Here is a 19,999-nt window from a genome sequence, read left to right on the forward strand (position 1 = left end):
CAGTGCAGGGTCCGCAGGTTAACGTTCAACCCGGGAGGCGTCTTGGTCTCCTCCAGCCTGCGCTGACGGCAGCGGCACGTGCTCCGCGGGGCCGTGCCGGGTGCTCCGCGGGGCCGGGGTTATCTGAGGACCGGTGGCCCGCGGCATCCGCGGGCTCATGTGCTCGGATGCTGACTGCCGGCGTGATCGGGCGGCTCGGGCTGCTGCCAGCAGGGATGCGAGGAACAAAGAGCTGGGATGCAGCGGGGATCGCTCAGGTTTCCGTTCGGCGGCTGACGGCGTCAGATCGCATCAGCCGCTGATGGAGGGGAGAAAAGAGCGCGTCCCTGTAATGTTGGTGAAATGGCAAAATAGGATAGGTTTGAGAAGGTGGGACTGCCCGCTCGCAAAACCATTTCTAACGTTACTCCTTCTCTAATCCTCCTTTTTGTGTTGGTGCTGTACAGATGCCACGTTTTTACATTTAAAACTGAGACAATAGATCTTAATTTTAAAAAAAGTGCTCTTTGAGAATAAAATCTGTCTAGAAGGCTTTAGCACAAAATCTGAACTGTAGCTGTTTCTGGTGCTGGGAACACGTAATTTTATTTGAGCTCCGTGAGACCCCCCAGTGTCCCAGCCTGCCCAAGCACATCAGGAGATACTCAGTGGATTTTTCCAAATCGCCAGGGTTTCGGTTCCCCCTCCCTCACTGCAAGTAGGCTAATGCTAACAGCAGTCCCCTTGCCACGCTGAACGTCAGTAGTTTATTTGTTCATTAAACTCACATCGTGATTTCGTTATCCTCTTTGAATCAAGGGTGAGGCACTCAGGCAAGTTTTGGTCAACCGTTACTATGGCAACGTGAGACCGGCGGGACGGCGCGAGAGCCTCACCACCTTCGGCAATGGCCCCTTGTCTGCTGGAGGCACCGGCAAAGCCGGGGCAGGAGGTAGGACATGCTCCTGCTCATCCGTGTGTCTGTGTCTGCCTGGCAAAGCAGGGGAAATGGGGGGGGGTTCCCCCCTTTTGGACTTTTTCCCTACTGTTCTGTCCTACAAAATCCCAAAAAAAGAAGAAGCTATCCGCATGGATGGGGGAGAGGTCCCGCTTGCATGTTGCTACTGGTTTTGGAAACCCCCACGTGTTTTAACTCTCCTCGAGGGATTCCGCTGTAGGCTGCGCGGAGCATCGCTCTCCTGTCTCTAATCGTGTCAACTGCTTTTTCCTCACGCAGATGAGAGCAGTGTTCTCTTTCTCCTGGCTGCACTTGAGAACGTACTTTAAAATTAAGCAGGCAGAGGTTTTTATGCTTCCCAGAGACTGTCTTGGGTTGGCTTGAATTTTGTGACTTGGCTTTGAATGAATGTACTTAGAAAACCTGATCAATTTAGTATTGGCGGTAATATTTGGGAAATGTGCTCACAGGGATGTCAGATTATGAACCATATCTGAAACAAAAACATTGTATTAGAGAGATTGCAGGGTAGGATGAGCAAAAATTCGGTTTGAAGTCAGCTATAAAGTACAGTTTATTTAGTTTGAGACCATTGCGAAAAAGGTAATGTCAAGCACGTTTTGTCAAAACACAGTTCAGTGGGTTTTGCCTCTTCGAAATAAAGGCTGTGGGTAATCCTGTTGAAAGCAGGCCTGATCAGAAACAGACAAAAAAAACCCAAAACCTATTCCCCGCTATTTTCTGAAGTTGATACGTATTTCATTTGTCCTTGTGTTGTGCTGTCTGCTGCCATAATACTCTTACACTTTGTAGAGCGTTGGCTTTGCCATCCTCTGGAATTTGTCTAGCCTTTTCTCCACCCCCTCGCTGGTCCTGCAGAGCCTCTACCTTTCTTTGTGTCCTTGAATCCACACTGTTCGCAGAATCCTCTTCCAGTACACCAGCCCTCTTGCCATCTTCTGCTGGTAACAAAGGCAGCGGTGCAGTAACCCCTTCCCATTGCCAGCCCAGGCTGTCCTCCCTCGGGGCACCACCTCCCGCAGGCTTGCGCCTGTTAAAGCGCTGTTAAGTGCCCATCGTACAACATGCCCCGTGCGTGCTGCAGGTTACAAACTCTTCCTCGCAGAAATGCAAGGAGCCGAGTTCATCGCTGTTAATAAACGTGTGCACGCCATTTGGGATAGCTTAACAGCTTGCCCAGAGAGGGAGTGGAGGCCCCATCCCTGGAACCATCCCAGGCCAGGTTGGCCAGGGCTCTGAGCACCCTGCTCTGGTTAAAGCTGTCCCTGTCGCTGCAGGGGCTGGGCTGGGCGAGCTCTGAAGGGCCCTTCCCACCCAAAGCACTCCATGGTTCTATAATAATTTAAACCAGAAGAGAGGTGCTGTCACCGTGGGGCAGCAGGGCTTGAATCTCAGCCTTTTTCTCATGATCACCTTTATAGGAGGAAGCTCTGGATCGAGTTCAATGAGCCGAGGTGAGATGAGTTTGGCAGATGTCCAGTGTCATCTGGATAAAGAAGGCGCATCCAACCTGGTCATAGATCTCATCATGAATGCCACCAGTGACAGAGTCTTCCATGAGAGCATCCTCCTAGCCATTGCCCTTCTGGAAGGTGGGAACACTACAATACAGGTAGGGAAATGGAAAACTTCAAGCTTATGACTAAAGCATGTTGGGAAGGGAAATGTTTTTATGAAATCCAGGAAACTTGAGGAGGTTAAGGAGATGAGGGGGGGAAATGACTAAATGGTCTTTGACCTGTAATTAAGAAAAATATCAGCATCTGCCATGCAAAAGTTAACTTATTAAATGTTTGCATGGGCACTAGGTAATTGAGGTATTTCCCAGGGCAATAGAGAGGAACATATAACAAAACAGCGTTGTACCGTAAGTTCATGTGACTGCTTTTATGAGTGCGTTTAAGCAACTGCAATGCGCTCAGAGACGTTTACAACCAGCTGTTAGATCTCAGACTGGAATTTAAAATAACAGTGTATAGTAAACTCCAGACAACCACCATTCCTTTGTAATCTTGCTGTCCTTCGTTTCTGTGTTCTAAGTCAGGATTTGGTTTCCCTAAATGAGAATTGCGCCTGGTATGGATTTTAATGAACATACACCAACTAACTTTCTGTTTGGAAGAATACCGTACAAGCAAAACCTTATTACAGCAAAACATGCCTGCAAAGGTTATTGAACATGTGATATCTTATTCTTTTGACGCTGCATGTGTTCTGTTTGCAAACAGTCTGTTTCAGTCTTGCACAATGGGCTTTATGTGTAGCTGTTCCGGAGAGTGTTACCCCTCTCCTACCCCACTGCCGTGCATTTCACATGTCTGAACAAAACAATTGGTGATTTGTTAAAGAAGGTCGGTTTTGCAGATTGTTCCTTTCACTCAGAGAAGTGATACATCCAAAGGTTTGAGAGAGAGAGAGAGTTAGGCTTACAATTTGATGCAATTTGTGTTGCATCCTAATTAGGAACGTTTTATTTAGGTATTTAATGATAAAACACTAACATTTTCAGAAAAGCTTGGGCAAAGAGAACTAAAAAAACCTTATATACATGGCCCACTGATCCCAGTGCAGTATAACCACTCCCCAATCCTTTATTTGTTTCTGCCCTGAAAAACAAACTACCGAAAGACGCGGTCTGCCTCTGGTATCGCTGCAGCAGCAAAGAACCACCGTGGTGACAACGTTATTCTTACTAGACCTCCATGGCGACTTCTGGGAGAAACGTTTGAAGAGACTGAGTGTAACGCCCTGTGTTGCGCTGAATCTGATCTAACTGTGCGCCGTTGCCAAAACGGACCGTCCTGTCCTGCTTAGCTCTGCTTGTCCCCTCTTTGTACGGCTCGTGCAGCTGTGGGGCGAGTTGAATGAAGTGGCTGATCTGATAGAAAACCAGCCTGCCGCTGCAAACGGGTTTGATCCCATAGAAATGTCTGGCTCAAACCTGACCAGCCATGTGTTAAAGAGCAGCTGCATCCTTTGGGCAGCAGGACGTGGTGAGACTTGATGAAGCGTGATGTGGGGCTGACTAGTTAGAGTTGATCACTATGGTTAAACCATGCGCTAGATTTCTACAGCAGCACCTCTTGTTTTCATGCAAACTTCTGTTGAGAGCAGAAGGAACCTTTTGGGGCTCCTTCACTGGCTCTGTAATCAATGCCCTCTTCTTTTCCCCTGCGTATATGCTCTAGATTGAAGCTTCTTTGCAAAAGACAAAGTGGGAATCAAGCGTTTAAAATCCCGTGTCACCTTAAACTGCAATGACAGGATTAACGTTCCTTGGGGAGAGTCATTCCTTTCAATTTCCTGCTCTTCTCCAATGTTAAAGGAAGCTGAGCTTTCATCTTCCTAGCTCTTGGGGAGCCTCAGGTAACCTCACACTGTCATGTTGGAAGGAAAAGGAAATTCTACACCGGCCTGATGTGGAGAGATCCTTTGCTTGTGCTGGAACCCAGAACTAATGGGCTGAGCACAGTCACTTCCCGCTGTGTGCGAATGAGCGTTGGAAGCAGCTTCCTTAGCTCATCTGGTCAAAACAAACAGGGAAATCTGCAATCCATTTCCAAAGACACCTTTTTTCACCAAAAAGGGAGATTCTTTTCGGTTGCATTTGCTGTCTATAGCCGTGAGTCTGCAAAATAACTGCGGTTAGGAGTGAGCTGTTGGCATGGGGTGCTTACAGCAAGCGGCCAAGCACTTTCACATCCGCACCTTACGGTCCTGCCAGTTTCTGTTGTACTCTTGCCTTTATAGATGTTACTGCCCCAAACCAGAGTAACTATTTTCCACCCTTTCCCACCCAGGAATAAATGCTTAGCAGTTGTCTTTACCTTTAGAAAACGTTCTGGGCAGGCAGCAGTTACTCGGTGCACGTGTGTGTACGTGCTGTAATGCAGCAGCGAAGGGCTGGGACGGGGCTCTGGTGTAGGGCTGCTTTTAAGTACAGAATGTTTTAGGAACCAAATGACTTGCGATGCCTACAGCTAATGCTGTAAGCTCTGAGGTCTTGGACACACCCAGGAGCTCTTACTCATGCATGCAAAGTACAGATGAGACTTTATTGAAAATATCCTATGGAGCGGTTGTAACGTAGATATGTTGTGCTACGGCAATGGCCTGATAGCAACAGGCAAAAAAGAAGATTTTTGTCAGCACACAAAGATGTTCCCTGGCTTACCTCTGCATTGGTTAATCTCCCGGCGCTAGGTAGCGAGTTCCCTGGTGCTTTGCTTTACTCGCCCCGGCTCTAGCACAGTCCGGGCCCGTGGGGACTACTACAGCGTCAGTCAAGAACAGCACATACCCAGCGCTCTGATCTTTCAGTAGTATTTGAGTCACGAAAGCCAAGTAAGTAAAACTTTAATGGAAAAAACCGCCAACCACAAAGCTTAACTTCTGGGAGAACAGCTGGCTCGACGCTGGTGAATCAAAGCGAAGGTGGAGGTTTTGCTCTTCAGTAAAATCACGATTTCAGGTCTGTATCTTCCAGAATAATTGCTGAATGACGTCCAAAGTTAGACTGAGACGGTAAATTCACATAACCACGCTTTTCTCTCTTCACATAGGAAGAATAGTGTATCTGCTCACCCAGAAAATCCAGAAGGCTCTGAGTGCAGCCTCGCTGTTCTGAGCCTGCCTTACGGGAGAGCTGCGTGTAGTACTCGCTACTCTGCGCAGCTTCAAGTCCAACAGGTTTTATGAAGCGGTCTTGCGCTACAGCGCAGTAAAGATTTCTTGAGTGCAGCAGTGTGATGGTCTCCTACTTAGTAAGATTTCATTTTTTACGAAATACACTGCAAAATTTGTCTGCTTATGGAAACCAGGCGCACTTTGAAAAATGAACCCAATGCTTTGGGTCTTTGTTTTGGGTCCCAATGTCTTTTAATCCTAATCTTTCTCTACTCCACGTTCTTTTGGTAAATTTTGCAGATTAGCTAAGTAGGGCTTCGCAACCTCTGCAACCTGAAGAGCGGGTTTTCTGAAGCTCTACAGCAGTTTCCAGTAACTGCCAGTGGAAGAGTCATCTTCAGTCTCCGGACTAATAACTGCGTTCATTTTGCATCAGATACGTTTGTCATTGTGAAAGTCGACCTAGCCAAATCGGCCACCTTTGTCTTTGAGGTCTAACAGAGTTTATCTTCATTTCACAATTTTTTTGGTTATTATTAGCAGCCCTTGATTTATAGTATTCTGAACAAGTTCATTCTGTGCTCAGTCTGAATAATTTTTACTGAACCTCAATGGCTTATATCTACAGGCCTTTGAGAATATGAAACTGGTGGGATAGGGACAGGTTATGTAAAAAGGCTTTTTGGCAGCAAAGCCAGAAATGTGTCACCCCTGCATGGCGTTTTCTTGAACTCCAGGTTTTCACACGGGAAATGAATTCGGCCTGAAGTTAAGCAGAAGGTTTGTACTGACACACAGGAACTTGCACATGATGATTGTAATATAGTTAATAATGGGAGTTCCCGGGTAACTCCCATGAGCGTTAGTGGGAGAACAGATCCCCGTGGTGCTGGGAAGGGATAACTGGAATAGGTGTTACCGTTTCATTAGATACGTGCAGGGCCAATATTAAGGCTAGGCAAAGTAGGTGGTTGCCAACTCTAGCAGAAAAGCAAATCTAGAAATGTTCCTTGTTGTAATTGGCAGGAGTGATTTTTATTGTATTGTTAAGAAAATTAACGTGGGGGAGAAGCAGGACAAGAAAAAAATACTCCTGGTTTGCCTTAGGAAAGAGGCTAAGCTGGTAGCACGTGGCACGCCGAATCCCGTGCTGCTCTGAGTTTTGCTGTAGGGGTGAACGTGGATGTGATAAATGAGCTGTCGGGGAGAAAGACAGAGGTCTTTGCCCACTTAAAGCTCTCTGGATGGAGACTTTTCTGGGATATGTTTTGGGTTTGGAATTCACTTAGAAGTGCTGTCAGGTTCTTCGGTAACAGAGATGCTGATGAAAGTGTCGTAGCTGCGTCCGGTGAGCTCGTCGCTCCCGCTCAGCGGGAGCTCCGGGTTTTTTTTCGGTGGGAAGCCTGCCCTCGTTTGCAGGGAGACAGAAGCGGAGGTGGAACCGCAGGGTCAAAACCGGACAACAAATTAACTTGACAAATGCTGCTGCTCACTGAACTGAGAATTACATAAACCCCTTTATTAATTTATATAACCCTCAGCGTCCACCCCGAGAGAGCTGGCGTCAGCGGTTCTGCACGGAGCAGCCCTGGGGGGGTGCCCCGCCGGCCCCACGCTCTCCTCCGAAATGGCAAGGGGCAAGCGTGCCCTGCATCCGGGGCGCTGCCAGCCGGCGCGTGGCACCCGTCCCCCCAGGGTGCTGGCTGGGGCGCGCTTTGCCGGGGCTTGCGTGGCAGGTGCCGTTGCTCGCAGGCACGCTGCGCGCGGAGCTACGTCTCCTTCGGAAGAGATGAAAGCTTGGTCCGTTCCCTGCGCGCGCCAGAACACGGCGAGTTTTCCTTCGTTAAAGCAACCCTGGCAGATGAATGACAGTGGAGGAAATTGCTGAGGACTTCTCCTGTAACACTTGTCTATCAGTCTGCTAAATAAAAATTATATGTGCTGTTACTCTGCCTCACCTCCGTAGAGTTTCGGGTTTCCTTGGTCCATGGAAGTTGATGGCAAGTAAAGTCTCTTACATAACTGCCTCTCCATGGAGATTTCGGTCGGCTCGTTTAATTAGGGATCTTCTCAAAAGTTAGATTGCGTGACAAGTTACCCACACGCACACGGTGGTATTTTCAGCGAGGGAAGATAAAATGAGGTTGATGGCATTAGTTTAGTTTAAGGCGTGTTTTTAAGCGCTACCCCAAGGCGACGTGATCCAGAGCTACCACACTAAAGTGCAGCGGTGCCTTCCTTCCCCCTTCATCCCCAGCTCTTCCCAAGATGGGCTGCAAGCAGAGGATGCAGTGATAGGAGTCAGCACCCAAGCAAAAGGTGATTATTTTTCAGGAAAGAAGTGGGATTTGCCCCTAGCTTTAAGGCATCCGAGCAGAGTTGCTGCTCCTGCACAGAGGACGATGATGGGATCTGCTCTTCGCAGCTGCTGGGGGAAGGAGGGATGTCCGGGATGAGGACCAGGGGGCCACCATGACTAGAGATAGCCCCGAGGAGCCTGCGGTGGTGGACCAGAGAGTCATGCCATGGCATGGCAAGAGCGAATTGATATGCTGAGCCAAGGCTTGGAGCTCACCATGTATGTGTGAGGCTTCTTTGAGATGTGACTGTACGAAAAAGCTGTGTGGCTTTGAGTTGCTTTAACTTGCAGAGCTCTTCAGTTCAGCCTGCAAAGAGGAGCCGTGCATTTTGTGTGCCCTCCTCTGAGCCCTCGTTAGGGTTAGGGGCTATGGCCACACCGTGCTGCCTGTTGCAGAAGTACCGTGGCGGGCTCTGAACAAGCGAGATAACAGAAATCACGGCAGCCAGCTCTTCATTAGTCTGGTTTAGTAGGAAATACTGGTTTGGGTAAAATGCTGGGCTGATATTACTGTCCTGGCGCCAGCTCTGTCTTGCACCATACATGAACTTGGACTTAGTCGACTTAGATTGGATATTAGGAAAAATTTCTTCACGGAAAGGGTGGTCAAGCATTGGAACAGGCTGCCCAGAGAGGTGGTGGAGTCCCCATCCCTGGAGGGGGTCAAAAAATGGGCAGAGGTGGCACTCGGGGACATGGTTTAGTCTGGTCTACCCTTGATTGGTTTAGTGTGGACTTGGTGATGTTAGGTTACTGGTTGGACTGGATGATCTTAAAGGTCTTTTCCAACCTTGAATGTCATAGTATCATAGAATGCTTTGGGTTGGAAGGGACCTTTAGAGGTCATCTAGCCCAACCCCCCTGCAGTGAGCAGGGACAGCTTTAACTAGATCAGGTTGCCTAAATGATTCTAGGATTCTATTCTATGATTCTATGACATTTCTCCTCATGCATTGCCACCAGTAAGAAAACTCCTGCATGGTGAATTGGGGTCTCCTTTGCTGAACTCGGTGCCTCAGACTGTCCAAAGATGATGGATAGTTATTAAATAATTGCAGAATTGATGCACAAAAGGAATTGAATCGAGAGCTATCCGATTCTTGTCTTTCTGGCATGTAGGAAAGCTGCAGGAACCAAATGACCAAGGGTGCTACCCAGCAGGCGGGGAGATGGGGCTCGCTTCTGCGATCATCCGCCGCAGCCCTTGAGTTTGAGCGAGCAGTCGCTTTGAGGCAGACCTGTGTCCTTCAGCTTGCTGGAGCCTTGGCTGTGAAATACGGTGACAAAAATGAAAGGCTAAGTGACGCTAAGAAGATCAACAGTGAAATAGTTGGAACCAGCCAGGCGACCTGCTTTATCTTTTTTCCCACTTTCCCTGTCGGCCTAAATGTGTCCTGTCCTATTCGGCTGCCAAAACACTTACAGTTTCTTTTCCTCCGTCACAGCAATTGCCCTTCAAAATCGGGAGAAAATTTTACAATATGTTACAGAAGTATCGGCGATATAAAACGTAGATTTAGTGACACAATGGTGCTTTAGGGTTCGTGGCTTGGGCTTTATAAACCGAATTTACTACTTACAAAATTTGCAACGGTCACAGATATCTGCGAGCACACAGATCGCACGGGATGGTAAATGCTGCAGAGGCAAGAATGCCTTTGGATCGCTAAGCTTTTGTAAATAGCACTTGAGAACTTTCGGTTGTTGATAAAAGAAGTCTCTTAGAATTTCTACTGTTTGTTTATAACAGGCAGAATTCTTTGCTGTAGGATGTTACATCTTTTTTCCTTCTTTTTTTAAATAATCCCTGTTTAGGAAACTAATGCAAAACCCATAAGCTGTCGGCATGTATTAAGTAATCACCTATGTCTTTCACCATTTTAATGGGTTTTTCTTAAGATAAAATACACCAGCTTTTTTTTTTTCTTAACATTCTGAGTATGTTACTTCAGAATATGACATTAAAAAAAAAAATGTTGATAAGTATCTACATCAACCATCACATTGAGCTGTGGGCGGTGATCTTGTCTTTTGGTGAAAGAGAGCCCTCTCCAACATGAAGCGCGCTGCAAGTCCGCACCCTCCTTCACGGCGTGGTTACCTTCAAAACGAAGCACTGAACCTGCGCTCGTAATTAAGTCAGCGCTGGGGAAATCCACGTCCTGATGCTCCGCTGATCCGCAGCACGTGAGGAGACTGGCGATGGCAAGCCCCTGAGAGCACACGGCCTTATCGCGTGTATTTTAATGGGTGTAGCGCCGTCAAGTCTCAATCTCGCTTGGCCATTAGATGCCACCACGCTAAAAACCAACGAGCCCTCCTAATAATGCGCTGAGAGGCAGAGCCAGAAGCTGCGAGGAATTATTCCTGCGGAGATGATTTCCTTTCTGCTGAGGGCAGTAAGATGCGTAGGTGAGATCGAGACCAGGGTGGATGAGGTGAGACTGTCACGATACCACCTAGTCTGTCTACTTGCGCTGCAGCCGATACTACTTTTTGAAGCATTGTGGGGCCATCAGTATTCCTGTATCATAGCATCTTTCCGTCTTTTTGCCCAAAGGGAGGTTTTACGCTTGGATTTCGAGGCGCCCATCTGTGCGATCGAGCGATACAGGTGAGAAAAGGAGGAGAGGTGCTACGTCGGGGTTCAGCTGCGTTGCTTCTCCTCCGGTCTTGGTAGCCTTGTTCTGTTCATGGTTGTTGGGTACCACGGACCAATCCTCTCAGCATTCCGCTGTGATCCCGGTCCTGTAAGGAGCGGGGACGTCAATCGCTAGTTCTCCCTGTTCCTCTCCATGGGATCCAGGTCCAACAGAAACTTTTAAGATGATCCCTAGCAGGATTAAAGTCCTCCACAAGCAGGCAGAGGCAAGCTATTCAGAAAAACAAGGTCATGCTGCCTTTTTTTTTTTTTTTTTTTTTTTTTTGGTAAGCACAGGAATCAACAAAGCGATGTTATATAACTTCTATTTATATCCCACTTGCTCACTAGCTGCAGGCATACAAGAGGAGCTGAGAAGGGAATTTAATGAGCTCTCAGGGCTTGCTCACCTTCCAGAGCGGGTAGGAGCCAGCTTGTTTTTGAAGTGCGTCAGCAAATGAAACTGGTGGTGGGTGGGTGGTTTGGGTAGGTGGACTGACTTGTTGCTATGGTTTTCTTTAATTCCTCTGTCTCTCAAGAAGATCTTACACTTTTTTTTAATTTTTTTTTTTTTTTTTTTTTTCTTTTGGGGAGTCTGCAGACTTCCTTGTTTCTCACACCTACACAGAGCTCGCTGGTTCGGTAAGGAAGTGGGATTCATGCTCCTGCCATGCAAGAGCCTCGCACAGATTAACTGAGTGACCCGGCGGGTGCGTGCTCCCACATGCATGCAGGAGGAACTCAAATACGGCTCTGTGCTGAAAGCAGGTCAGGCCCCCAAGCCTCCCACGCTTTGGAGGCCATCTGCTCCATCTCCGGGGGGATTTAAACCCCGAACCCAGCAGTCGCGTTCCTACCTGTCGTTCCCCCGGCACGCCTTCACCTCCTGGGGATCATCCCGTGTGTCTTCGTTGTCCCGGGGGTTTCGTCCTGGTCTGGAAGGGCACGAGGGGACCGTATCTCTGCGAAGGTTGTTCGGTCTTTCCTCTTTGTGAAACGACTTTAAATTGCATCAAGGTTTTAGGTGTTGCAGTAGTAGTAGAACGCGTAGGGCATAAGGGCTCTTGCCGACATGAGTGGTGTAATTCTGCCGCTGCTTTCATTTGAAGCTGGTTGGGAAAGACGAGCATTCGCACGGGATGCTCTGTCTATGCTCGTACCCCTCCAAAAACCTCCTCCGTAAGGTGGGGCAGAATCTCCAGCGAGGAGTAGGGCCTTGCAGGATGGCACGTGGATGCCCGTGGCTGGGAGGCTTTGCCTTACGTGTGGAAAATAGAGCTGGGAAGTCCCCCTTCTGCTTTCAGGACAAAGTTGATTTTACAGTTTGCAAAAAAAACCAGGCAATTGAGGTGTTCTGGCAGATTTTCCTTATGGGTTTATTTCAAACTGTGAAGTATGTTCAGCATGAAATACTTCAGCTGCCATTTCCTTAAGCTGTGCAAGACTAATGATATCTATCACTCACACCCCAGAGTGATGGATCTTTAGCGAGCCAGGACGTATGAAAGATTTCAAGAAAAGAGAGGGATCAGTGATATTTAAAATAAAAAAAAAAAAAAGGGGGTAGGGGGAGAAAGCAAAGTTAGGTTTGAATTTTCTGCAGTGGAAGCCCTTGCAATATGTTTGGGCAGAATGTAAAGGGTTGGCATTTGTACTTAATTCAGTGTTAGCAGTGCAGTTCCCCCTAAAACGCGGCTGCTTTGAAGTAGTCCAGCTATAAGAAACGGTACGGGGGTGGCAGGCTCTTTCCGCAAACATGAAGTAGCGCAGAAGTTTTGCATTAGTTCATGCTGGCAGCCTGTCCGGATAACCCAAGCAAGTTAACATCCCCATAATAATTTCTCTCTAGCGCTGGAATAAAATGTCCTGAGTTGAAGCCAGAGAGCTGATCTTTCTCTTGTATCTGGAGGGACTTTCCTCTTTTGAAATATCCCTGACTAGTCGAGTTCACGGGGCGTCTCCTGGTCACTGGCACAGGAGAAATGGGGAGGGAGATGACAACAGTTTGCTTTAATTTGTGAGGTGTTTGCTGGGGCTTTGCTTTCCCTTACTGGTAATCAAATATTTGTTTTCCTGGGGAATTCTTTGGGATCTGTTCGGATGGTCTGGCAGGGCTTGGTGGCTGTGGTCTGTTCAAACAGCTTTCTGAATTACGGAGGGCGCGGTCCAGAAAATACTCCGTCCTCTGCAGGATGACGGCAATCTCTGTTTGGGTTCTGCAGCCAAATGCTTTCCTAAAATCAGGCCACCCTTCTTTCAGGAGGAAGCCCGCATCTGAGCAGATGCATCTTAAACCCAACCCTTGCTAATAGCTTGAGAAATGTCAGGCAGCGCGTGCAGTCCAGCCCGTAATTGCTGGGTCTGGGGCGGAAAGCCAAGCTATTCCATGCAAAACAATCAAACGGTTGTTCCTCTTCCTGGCTGGCAAAGCAGCTGTGACTTCGGGGCAGATCCAGCTGACAGGTAACAGCGCAGAAGGTGTTCCCAGTAAAGGTGACAGCTCACGCCGGCGAAGCTGGCTAAGCCTTTCAAAGGCAAGAGCTAGAAATAAGCTGCCTTCAGCTGGTGCCTTTGTTTTCCCTTTCACAATCCTACATTGGGCACAGACTCAATCACAGTTGAACAAACTTACTGGGGATTAGTTAAATTTAGTGGATTCGTTCGCTGGGTCTGCGCTCGCTTCACCTTACACGAAGGTACCGGTCTGCTGCCTTTTACAGCTTTGCCCTCCGAAGGGCAGATGCCAGCTCTGCTGGTTAAAAAAACCAGTTTGCAACCGATTGCTGGTACGTGAGACACGTTAAGGAGCATTTGTACATGCCGGGTGGTTACCCTGCCTCCGCAATCCCACTCCCCCGAACTGCTGGGTAGTTAGCCGAGCTTCTCTTCTACCCATGGTTGGAAATTATGTGTATTCTGTGTCAAAGGTCTTGGAAAGAAGCCAGGAAGGGAGAAGAGGTGAAGTGGTAATGCTAGGAAATGTGCCTGTTCTTTGCTGATTTTTTTTTTGTTTTTTAAAATATGATTCTACAACCAGATTGTTAATGATCTGCAATATTTAAGAACGTGCCAAAAAATTAACCACCACAGAAAATGATATTAATTCTGAATAAAATGCCAGCAAGCAAAAATAGTATTTTCAGTTTAGCAAAAAAGGTAGGCAAACATTTAACAGTGTATGTAAATAATTTGAAGGGGAGAGGATACCAAGTTCCTGGGAATAACTATAGAAGAGACATAAACTTTAAAAAAAAAAAAAAAACAAAATCAGTGACTGGAAGTTAGTGACGTAAAAAGGAGCTTAGTCACGTGTTTCTAACAGTTATTAACCACTGGAACAGACTACAGACAGCCATGGTTCATCACCTCCGATGCCTTCTAAAGAAAGAGAGGATGCTTTTCTTGAAAAGACGCATTGCGCAAACACAACTTTGGCCTCAAATAAGGAGCGCGAGCGAAGGGCTGATGGTGCTCGGAGGTAGGCCAGGCTGTAGCTGATCAGTGCGCTGCAATTTAAACTTGGCCTTGGCTTTATTTTCTAGCGAAATGAGTCACGTGGTTTGCAGCTTTTCTGCTGCAATGTGTTTTGCGGGGACCAGGGCAATGAAGTCGTGTACGGCAGGGTCATAGTATTTACTTGCCGTCCTCCGGTGGCTCCAAGGCAGTATGCTGGAGGGCGAAGGTGTAAGAGGGGTGTTTTGCTGTGCATGAGGTTTCCTGTTGGATTTTTTCAGGAAAGAAAAGGAGGAGAAGGAAGGAGAAGTTATTGCACAGGTTTCCTGGTAGCTCGCGTTACTAGTTGTTTTACTCTGTGGTATTGCAATAGACCGCTTTCGACGTCAGGAGAAGGAGTCGGTGTGGCTGGCTTTGCAGACGTGCAATGCCTGCGCTGGGTTCTTCTCCTTCCATCCCTTTGAAACAAATACAGGCTCGTCATAATGCCTGACATACCTTATGCCTGTAAAAGCAGCAGCGTACTGCTGCCTGCCTAGCGCTTCATACCGGCATGGAAACGGCGCACCACAAAAATAGATTTATTCGCCAGCCACCTGCAAGACTATGAACTCGCAAACCTTTACGCAAGAAGATTTTCCCTTTCTGTTTCTTAACGAAGCTCTTTCCATTGCCCCAAGTTAGTCTTGAATGAGTTCGTGGAGGTGGTGGTTGCTCCGTCTTTAAAAACGACTTCAGAACGCTTTGCGTGATGTCCTTGCACGCGGTGAGCGTGGCTGTCATGTCGGAAGCTTGTGCGTGTCGTATGCGGATGTTTTTGACTGGCTTTCGTTCTGTGGCTGTGTAATTAATTGCAGTCACATCATCTCTGATATTCTCGCATCGGAGAGAAGCCTTGGTTCACGTAGTGGGCTGGCTGCGGCGCTCTGGAGACGTATTGCGTTTCGCTGAGGTGTGTGTGCTTGTAAAGCTGCTTGCTGAATCCGGCATTCATAAAGCAAACCTCATGATTTTCTTTTGTGTCATGTGACGTCTCTTGTTTAATGGCAAGGACTCTTAACAGTCATTAACAAAACACAGCTGAAATGAAATACGGGTTGCATACTCCACGATTTTAGCACTCTTTGAGCAGGCAACTGGTCCGCTGCCAGCGTCTCGAGTATGAGACGAAGCTCGTGTCTTCGCTTACCTTTCAGGCGGCTTTTCCTCTGGTACCTCGTGCTGGGATAACCAGGTACGGCCCACACGCTGGTATGGTAGGGGTCACGCTGCCCTGCCCTGCGTAGGCTTGTAGGAGATCGCGGGTGCCACCGTGGTGGTGGCTAAATCAGCAGGGTCTGGCTGGGAGATGAGGAGCCAGCCTGGGCTGCTCCGCCGGGCACGGTGAGGGCAGGGCTCTCTCTTGCTCACAAGACACTTGGCTTTTGGGTTTGCATCAGTTTCGTTGGGGGGCCCTCAAAGGAGCGGCTGACGTCGAATGCTCCCGTGTCGGCGGTGCGTTAAAAGCGCTATTCTTCAGAAACGCGTATGCGCGGGTTTGCTGTTCTCTTCGTTGCAGGCTGCTCTCCTAGAGCACGCTTGCTCTTTCGGCAGTCTTGCTTGTGGTTGCACGACGTCTACGTGCCAGCCAGGACCCTGGCATATGGTAGTCTAAAATGGCCGCTCTATTTCCGTTTTAAAAAAAGGAGATTTTTTTTTTTTTTCCATTTTTTGTTCTGAGGCTATATCTGTAAATAAATTTCAGGATTTCTGTCATAATTATCGCCACCGATTACCTGCTCAAGTGCAACTTGCAAGATCACACCTCTTAAAATACAGTACCTTTGATAGCTGGCATGTGGTTGATTCGTATGTGTGAAGGTGTTAGGCATCCTGACCTAAACTGAAACAATCATTTTGTGACAACCATTGAACGTATGCACAGCACACGCAAGAAAGCTTTACTGGAAATGTTTGTTTCATTTGTTTTTTTTCTCTGAAGTGTGGTGGAAAGTTAGTTAAGAAGCTTGAAAAGACGACAAAAATCAAGCCTGTCAGCAAGTACCGATTACTTGCATACAAGATATTTCTTCAGTGTGGTTCATTAAAAAAAGCTTTTCCTTCACTGTTGCTTCATCACAGGGGAACTCCTCCGGTACAGGCTCTTGAGACGTGCAGCCAGGTGACAACCATCGCTCGCCTGACGAGCAAATCGTGTTATTTTCCAAAAAACGGTTACCCTTTTAGAACCCGTAGTTTATGCTGGTCTTTCTGTAAGATATTATAATAGTATGTTGCTCGTTGTGTAATACTGGTAGAGTAAAATTTTCAAGCTGCAGCTTAGGTGCAAACTCTTCCTCTGTCTGTACTGGGAGCCAACAAGTCAGAGACCGTGCTTCAAAGGGCTGGCCGTCCAAATAAGCCAGCCCTGCGTTTGGGTACTGGTCAGCAGCTCAGGGAAGCCGTGTCAATGCATCCCTTCATGCTGATTGTAATTTGATGGTATTCTGTCCACTAAGTCTGGTCAGGTCAAAGAACCCATTTAGAATAAAAAAAAATACCTGGGTAAGTAAACTGGCACAGACAAAGGATGTTTTTGTTTGGGTATGTTTTATGAGAAAATGTTAAAATTCTTGATGTCACGTATCAGATTAGCGAATAATTCTGCAAGTTAAATGAATTGGGCACCCAGATCATCTTGTGGCATGTCACAGGGCCCAGCACAGTTCTGTTGCAATGCCTTTTGGTAGAAGGCATCTCTCGCGGTGCTCTGGCATGTCTGTTTTACTCGACTGTTTGCGTGCATGTCCGGGGAAGGTACCAGCGGGGCTGGCTTCGCGGACGTGCGATGGGTTCTTCTCCTTTCCCCCCTCTCTGTTACTCGCTAGAAGTAACAACGAAAAGGGTTTACCTGAGATGCTCTGGGCAGGTAGAAGGTATTGCGATGGTGGGAGGGATAGCTCATGTGAATATTGACCATCCTCTTTAAATAGTAGCGCTGCTCCTCTGTCTGTAATCAAAGACGCAACGTTATTAGTGTTTCAGAGTCATTCGGCGCTGCTCTGACTACAGCTGCTGGGGAGCGATCAAAGGCAGGCGTACCAGAGACGGCCTTGTGTGCTCCGCTTTGCAGGAAAGCGGGCAGGATACATTGCTATGCCCATTTTAATTTGTTTTTTCAATAAATCAGGCTTCATTCCTATTCATCATGTAAAGCTGTTGGATCGTGAGCCGCTGCAGAATGCTAACTAATTTCATAATAACTCTGCATAAGGTGACCCACTTACAAGTTCATCCTTCAGTCGTGTTGAAGCTCTGGTCCTGATTTATGTAACAGCATATTGGTTTCATCAAGAATTGTCTGATCGCTCACTGTGTTGGCTCCTTTTTGACCTGTACATGATTTGTATTCTCCTCAATTTTAGGAAGAACTTTCTGTCTCTGTGCACATATGGGCAGAAGAACATTAATAAACCTTTTTAAAAGTAGTCAATGCTTTGAGTTTTTCTGTCACTTCAAGATATATTAGAGTAGGAATTAAAAAGAGTTTTAAGTCTGCTGCAGACAGGGCAATGGAAACTTAGCATGAAATATCCCTCATTACATTGCCCTGTTTGCACATTTTTGGCTGCGATTGACTATTGCACATTATGAGTCACAGTCCCTTTGATTTGAGGGCGGGAAGGCAGGACAGTTCTTTTTCCTCTGTATTTTGCTCATATTCTTTTGTTTCTGAACTGAGAATCACATTATAGGTAATTCCATTGTCCTCACCTTAATTCGTTGTACTTCCCTTAATTCCATTGTTGAGGGAGAAGTGTGCTGCCTAAATGTATTGGGGCTGGCGTGATTTATTGCACTCGCTTTCCTTCAAAAATATATTTGGAAGTTGTTAGTAAGGGAGTTAATGTAGCTGAGATGCTTGGGCTTCCTTAACAATAAAGTATGAGTTTCCATTGCTCTAGGTTTCAGTTTACTGAAAACTTAATTAACCTCCCACTCCTTCAGGATATCACGCAGTGGAGAAAGGTGAAATAATCTGTATTCAAACCTGTGTATGAAGATATAGATCCTGTTCCATTTTCTCTTGTAGCATTCGTTCTTTTGCCGACTGACGGAAGATAAGAAATCTGAGAAGTTCTTTAAGGTTTTTTATGATCGCATGAAAGTGGCACAGCAAGAAATCAAGGCTACTGTCACAGTCAATACTAGTGACTTAGGAAATAAAAAGAAAGATGAAGAATCAGACAGAGATGTACCGAGCAGGAAAAGAGGTAATCCCCAGTTGTTCGGTTTCTGAAGCGACAAGGGAGTAAAATGCTGTGTTTTGAACTCATTTCAATTGATGCAATAATGCTCTGATCTCTGATCCCACAGAGCAAAGTTCAGAGATCAGTGGTGCCCTGGCTCGGGATTTCAAGAGCTTCATCCCCTCTTCATCCATTTGTGAGATTGTGCTATTGAAATGGTGAAAAGTATTTCTGAGATGAGACTCTGCCGCCTTGTCTATCGTGACAAGCTGCCCAAATCTGATCCGTAGTAACGACCCTGGACTGTGGGTTGTGGTCAGTGCCTTCTCTAACAATAAGTGGAGAAATCCTAATATTCTTCTCTAGCAGGTCCTTTTATCATAACTCCTGATAGTGCTAGATGTGTGTGCCCTAACCAATTAATACCAAAATTTATAACTTTAATGCAGTTCGCATAAAAGGTGCGAAGAGAGTGCCATGACATCCTTCTAAACTCGAGACCCTCACATCACACTAAACATACTTACCAAAAGAACTGATGATGAATACCTGGCCTGCGTGTGAAACTGTAATGGGAAATGTGTGAATAGAATTTCTGGTCCCCTTTATTCAGTTTGCACTAGGAAGACCTGTTCTTGTGTGTTCCAGTGAGAGAGCCTATCACCCAAATTACCGAGGAGGTCCGGGATCAGTTACTGGAGGCCTCTGCAGCTACCAGAAAGGCTTACAACACTTACCGGAGGGAGGCCGATCCTGATGACCATTATTCGGCAGGAGAAGGAGCACAGTCTGCGGCAGACAAGAGCAAAGATGACCTGGAGATGAGTGCTGTGATCTCAATAATGCAACCCATCCTCCGGTTCTTGCAGCTGCTCTGTGAAAACCACAATCGGGATTTGCAGGTACGGCCTGGTTCCTGAGCAGGCATGCTCACGTGGCCTTGAGCAGTCACTGCTGTCGCATCGGCCTCGCTAATCCCATGCCTTTGTAAATTGATACATGACTGACTATTTTCTTTGGCCTTGAAGATAATCCAAAAAAAAAAAGTGTGTATACCTTGCTGGACAAATACAGGGAAGTCCAGCTATCCAGTGTTCAGTGGTCTTTTCAATGTATATAAAAGGTGGTGGGATCACCGCTTGATGTGGCTCTTTAAAAGCATATACTTACAGCAAGAAAGTGTTCTGCTGTGAAGTTACTCATCTACTTTTGAGAGGGGAAGGGGGAAAAAAAAAAGTCATGTAGGAAAAGAAAGAGAGTGTTGGGACTTTGGTTCCGGCAGCCCTCAAGCGTATGCTTCCTTTCCAATGAACGGGTTCTCATGGGTTTTCGTGGATCTGTTCATGTGCGTAGAGTTGAACACATGGGGATGGTATCAGGAAAGCCTCAGCTGGAGTTGAATCTGGTGAGGGACATGAAAGGCAACGAGAGGGGTTTCTAGGTTGTATCCACAGCAGAAGGAGACTAGGGAGAGCATGAGTCTGCTGCTGAGTGGGGCAGAGGCCCCGGTGATACAGGATGTGGAGAAGGCCAACGTGCTCAGTGCCACCTTCACCCTGCTCTTTACTGGCAAGACCAGCCTTCACAAACCCTACGTCCCCGAGACCAGAGGGGAGGTCTTGGAGCAAGGGACACCTACCCTCGGTGGAGGAGAATTGGGTTAGGAAACATTTAAACAAGCTGGACGAGTCCATGGTGCCTGTTGGGATGCCCCGGGTCCCCTGTGGAGCGTG

General features: G+C 47.1%; 1 protein-coding gene across 5 annotated transcripts in view; it reads left to right on the forward strand.

Moving 5' to 3' along the window:
- Positions 1 to 19,999, forward strand: part of ITPR1 (inositol 1,4,5-trisphosphate receptor type 1) — a 166,471-nt gene that overhangs the window by 101,407 nt on the left and 45,065 nt on the right. For all 5 annotated transcript variants that reach the window (XM_075713784.1, XM_075713787.1, XM_075713788.1 and 2 more), the window contains 4 exons: positions 799 to 931; positions 2,380 to 2,570; positions 18,110 to 18,290; positions 18,915 to 19,168. In XM_075713784.1, coding sequence (XP_075569899.1) covers positions 799 to 931; positions 2,380 to 2,570; positions 18,110 to 18,290; positions 18,915 to 19,168 — 759 coding nt within the window. The remainder of the gene's footprint in view (positions 1 to 798; positions 932 to 2,379; positions 2,571 to 18,109; positions 18,291 to 18,914; positions 19,169 to 19,999) is intronic.

This window comes from Pelecanus crispus, chromosome 7 (assembly GCF_030463565.1).
Source record: "Pelecanus crispus isolate bPelCri1 chromosome 7, bPelCri1.pri, whole genome shotgun sequence".
Lineage (NCBI taxonomy): Eukaryota > Metazoa > Chordata > Aves > Pelecaniformes > Pelecanidae > Pelecanus > Pelecanus crispus.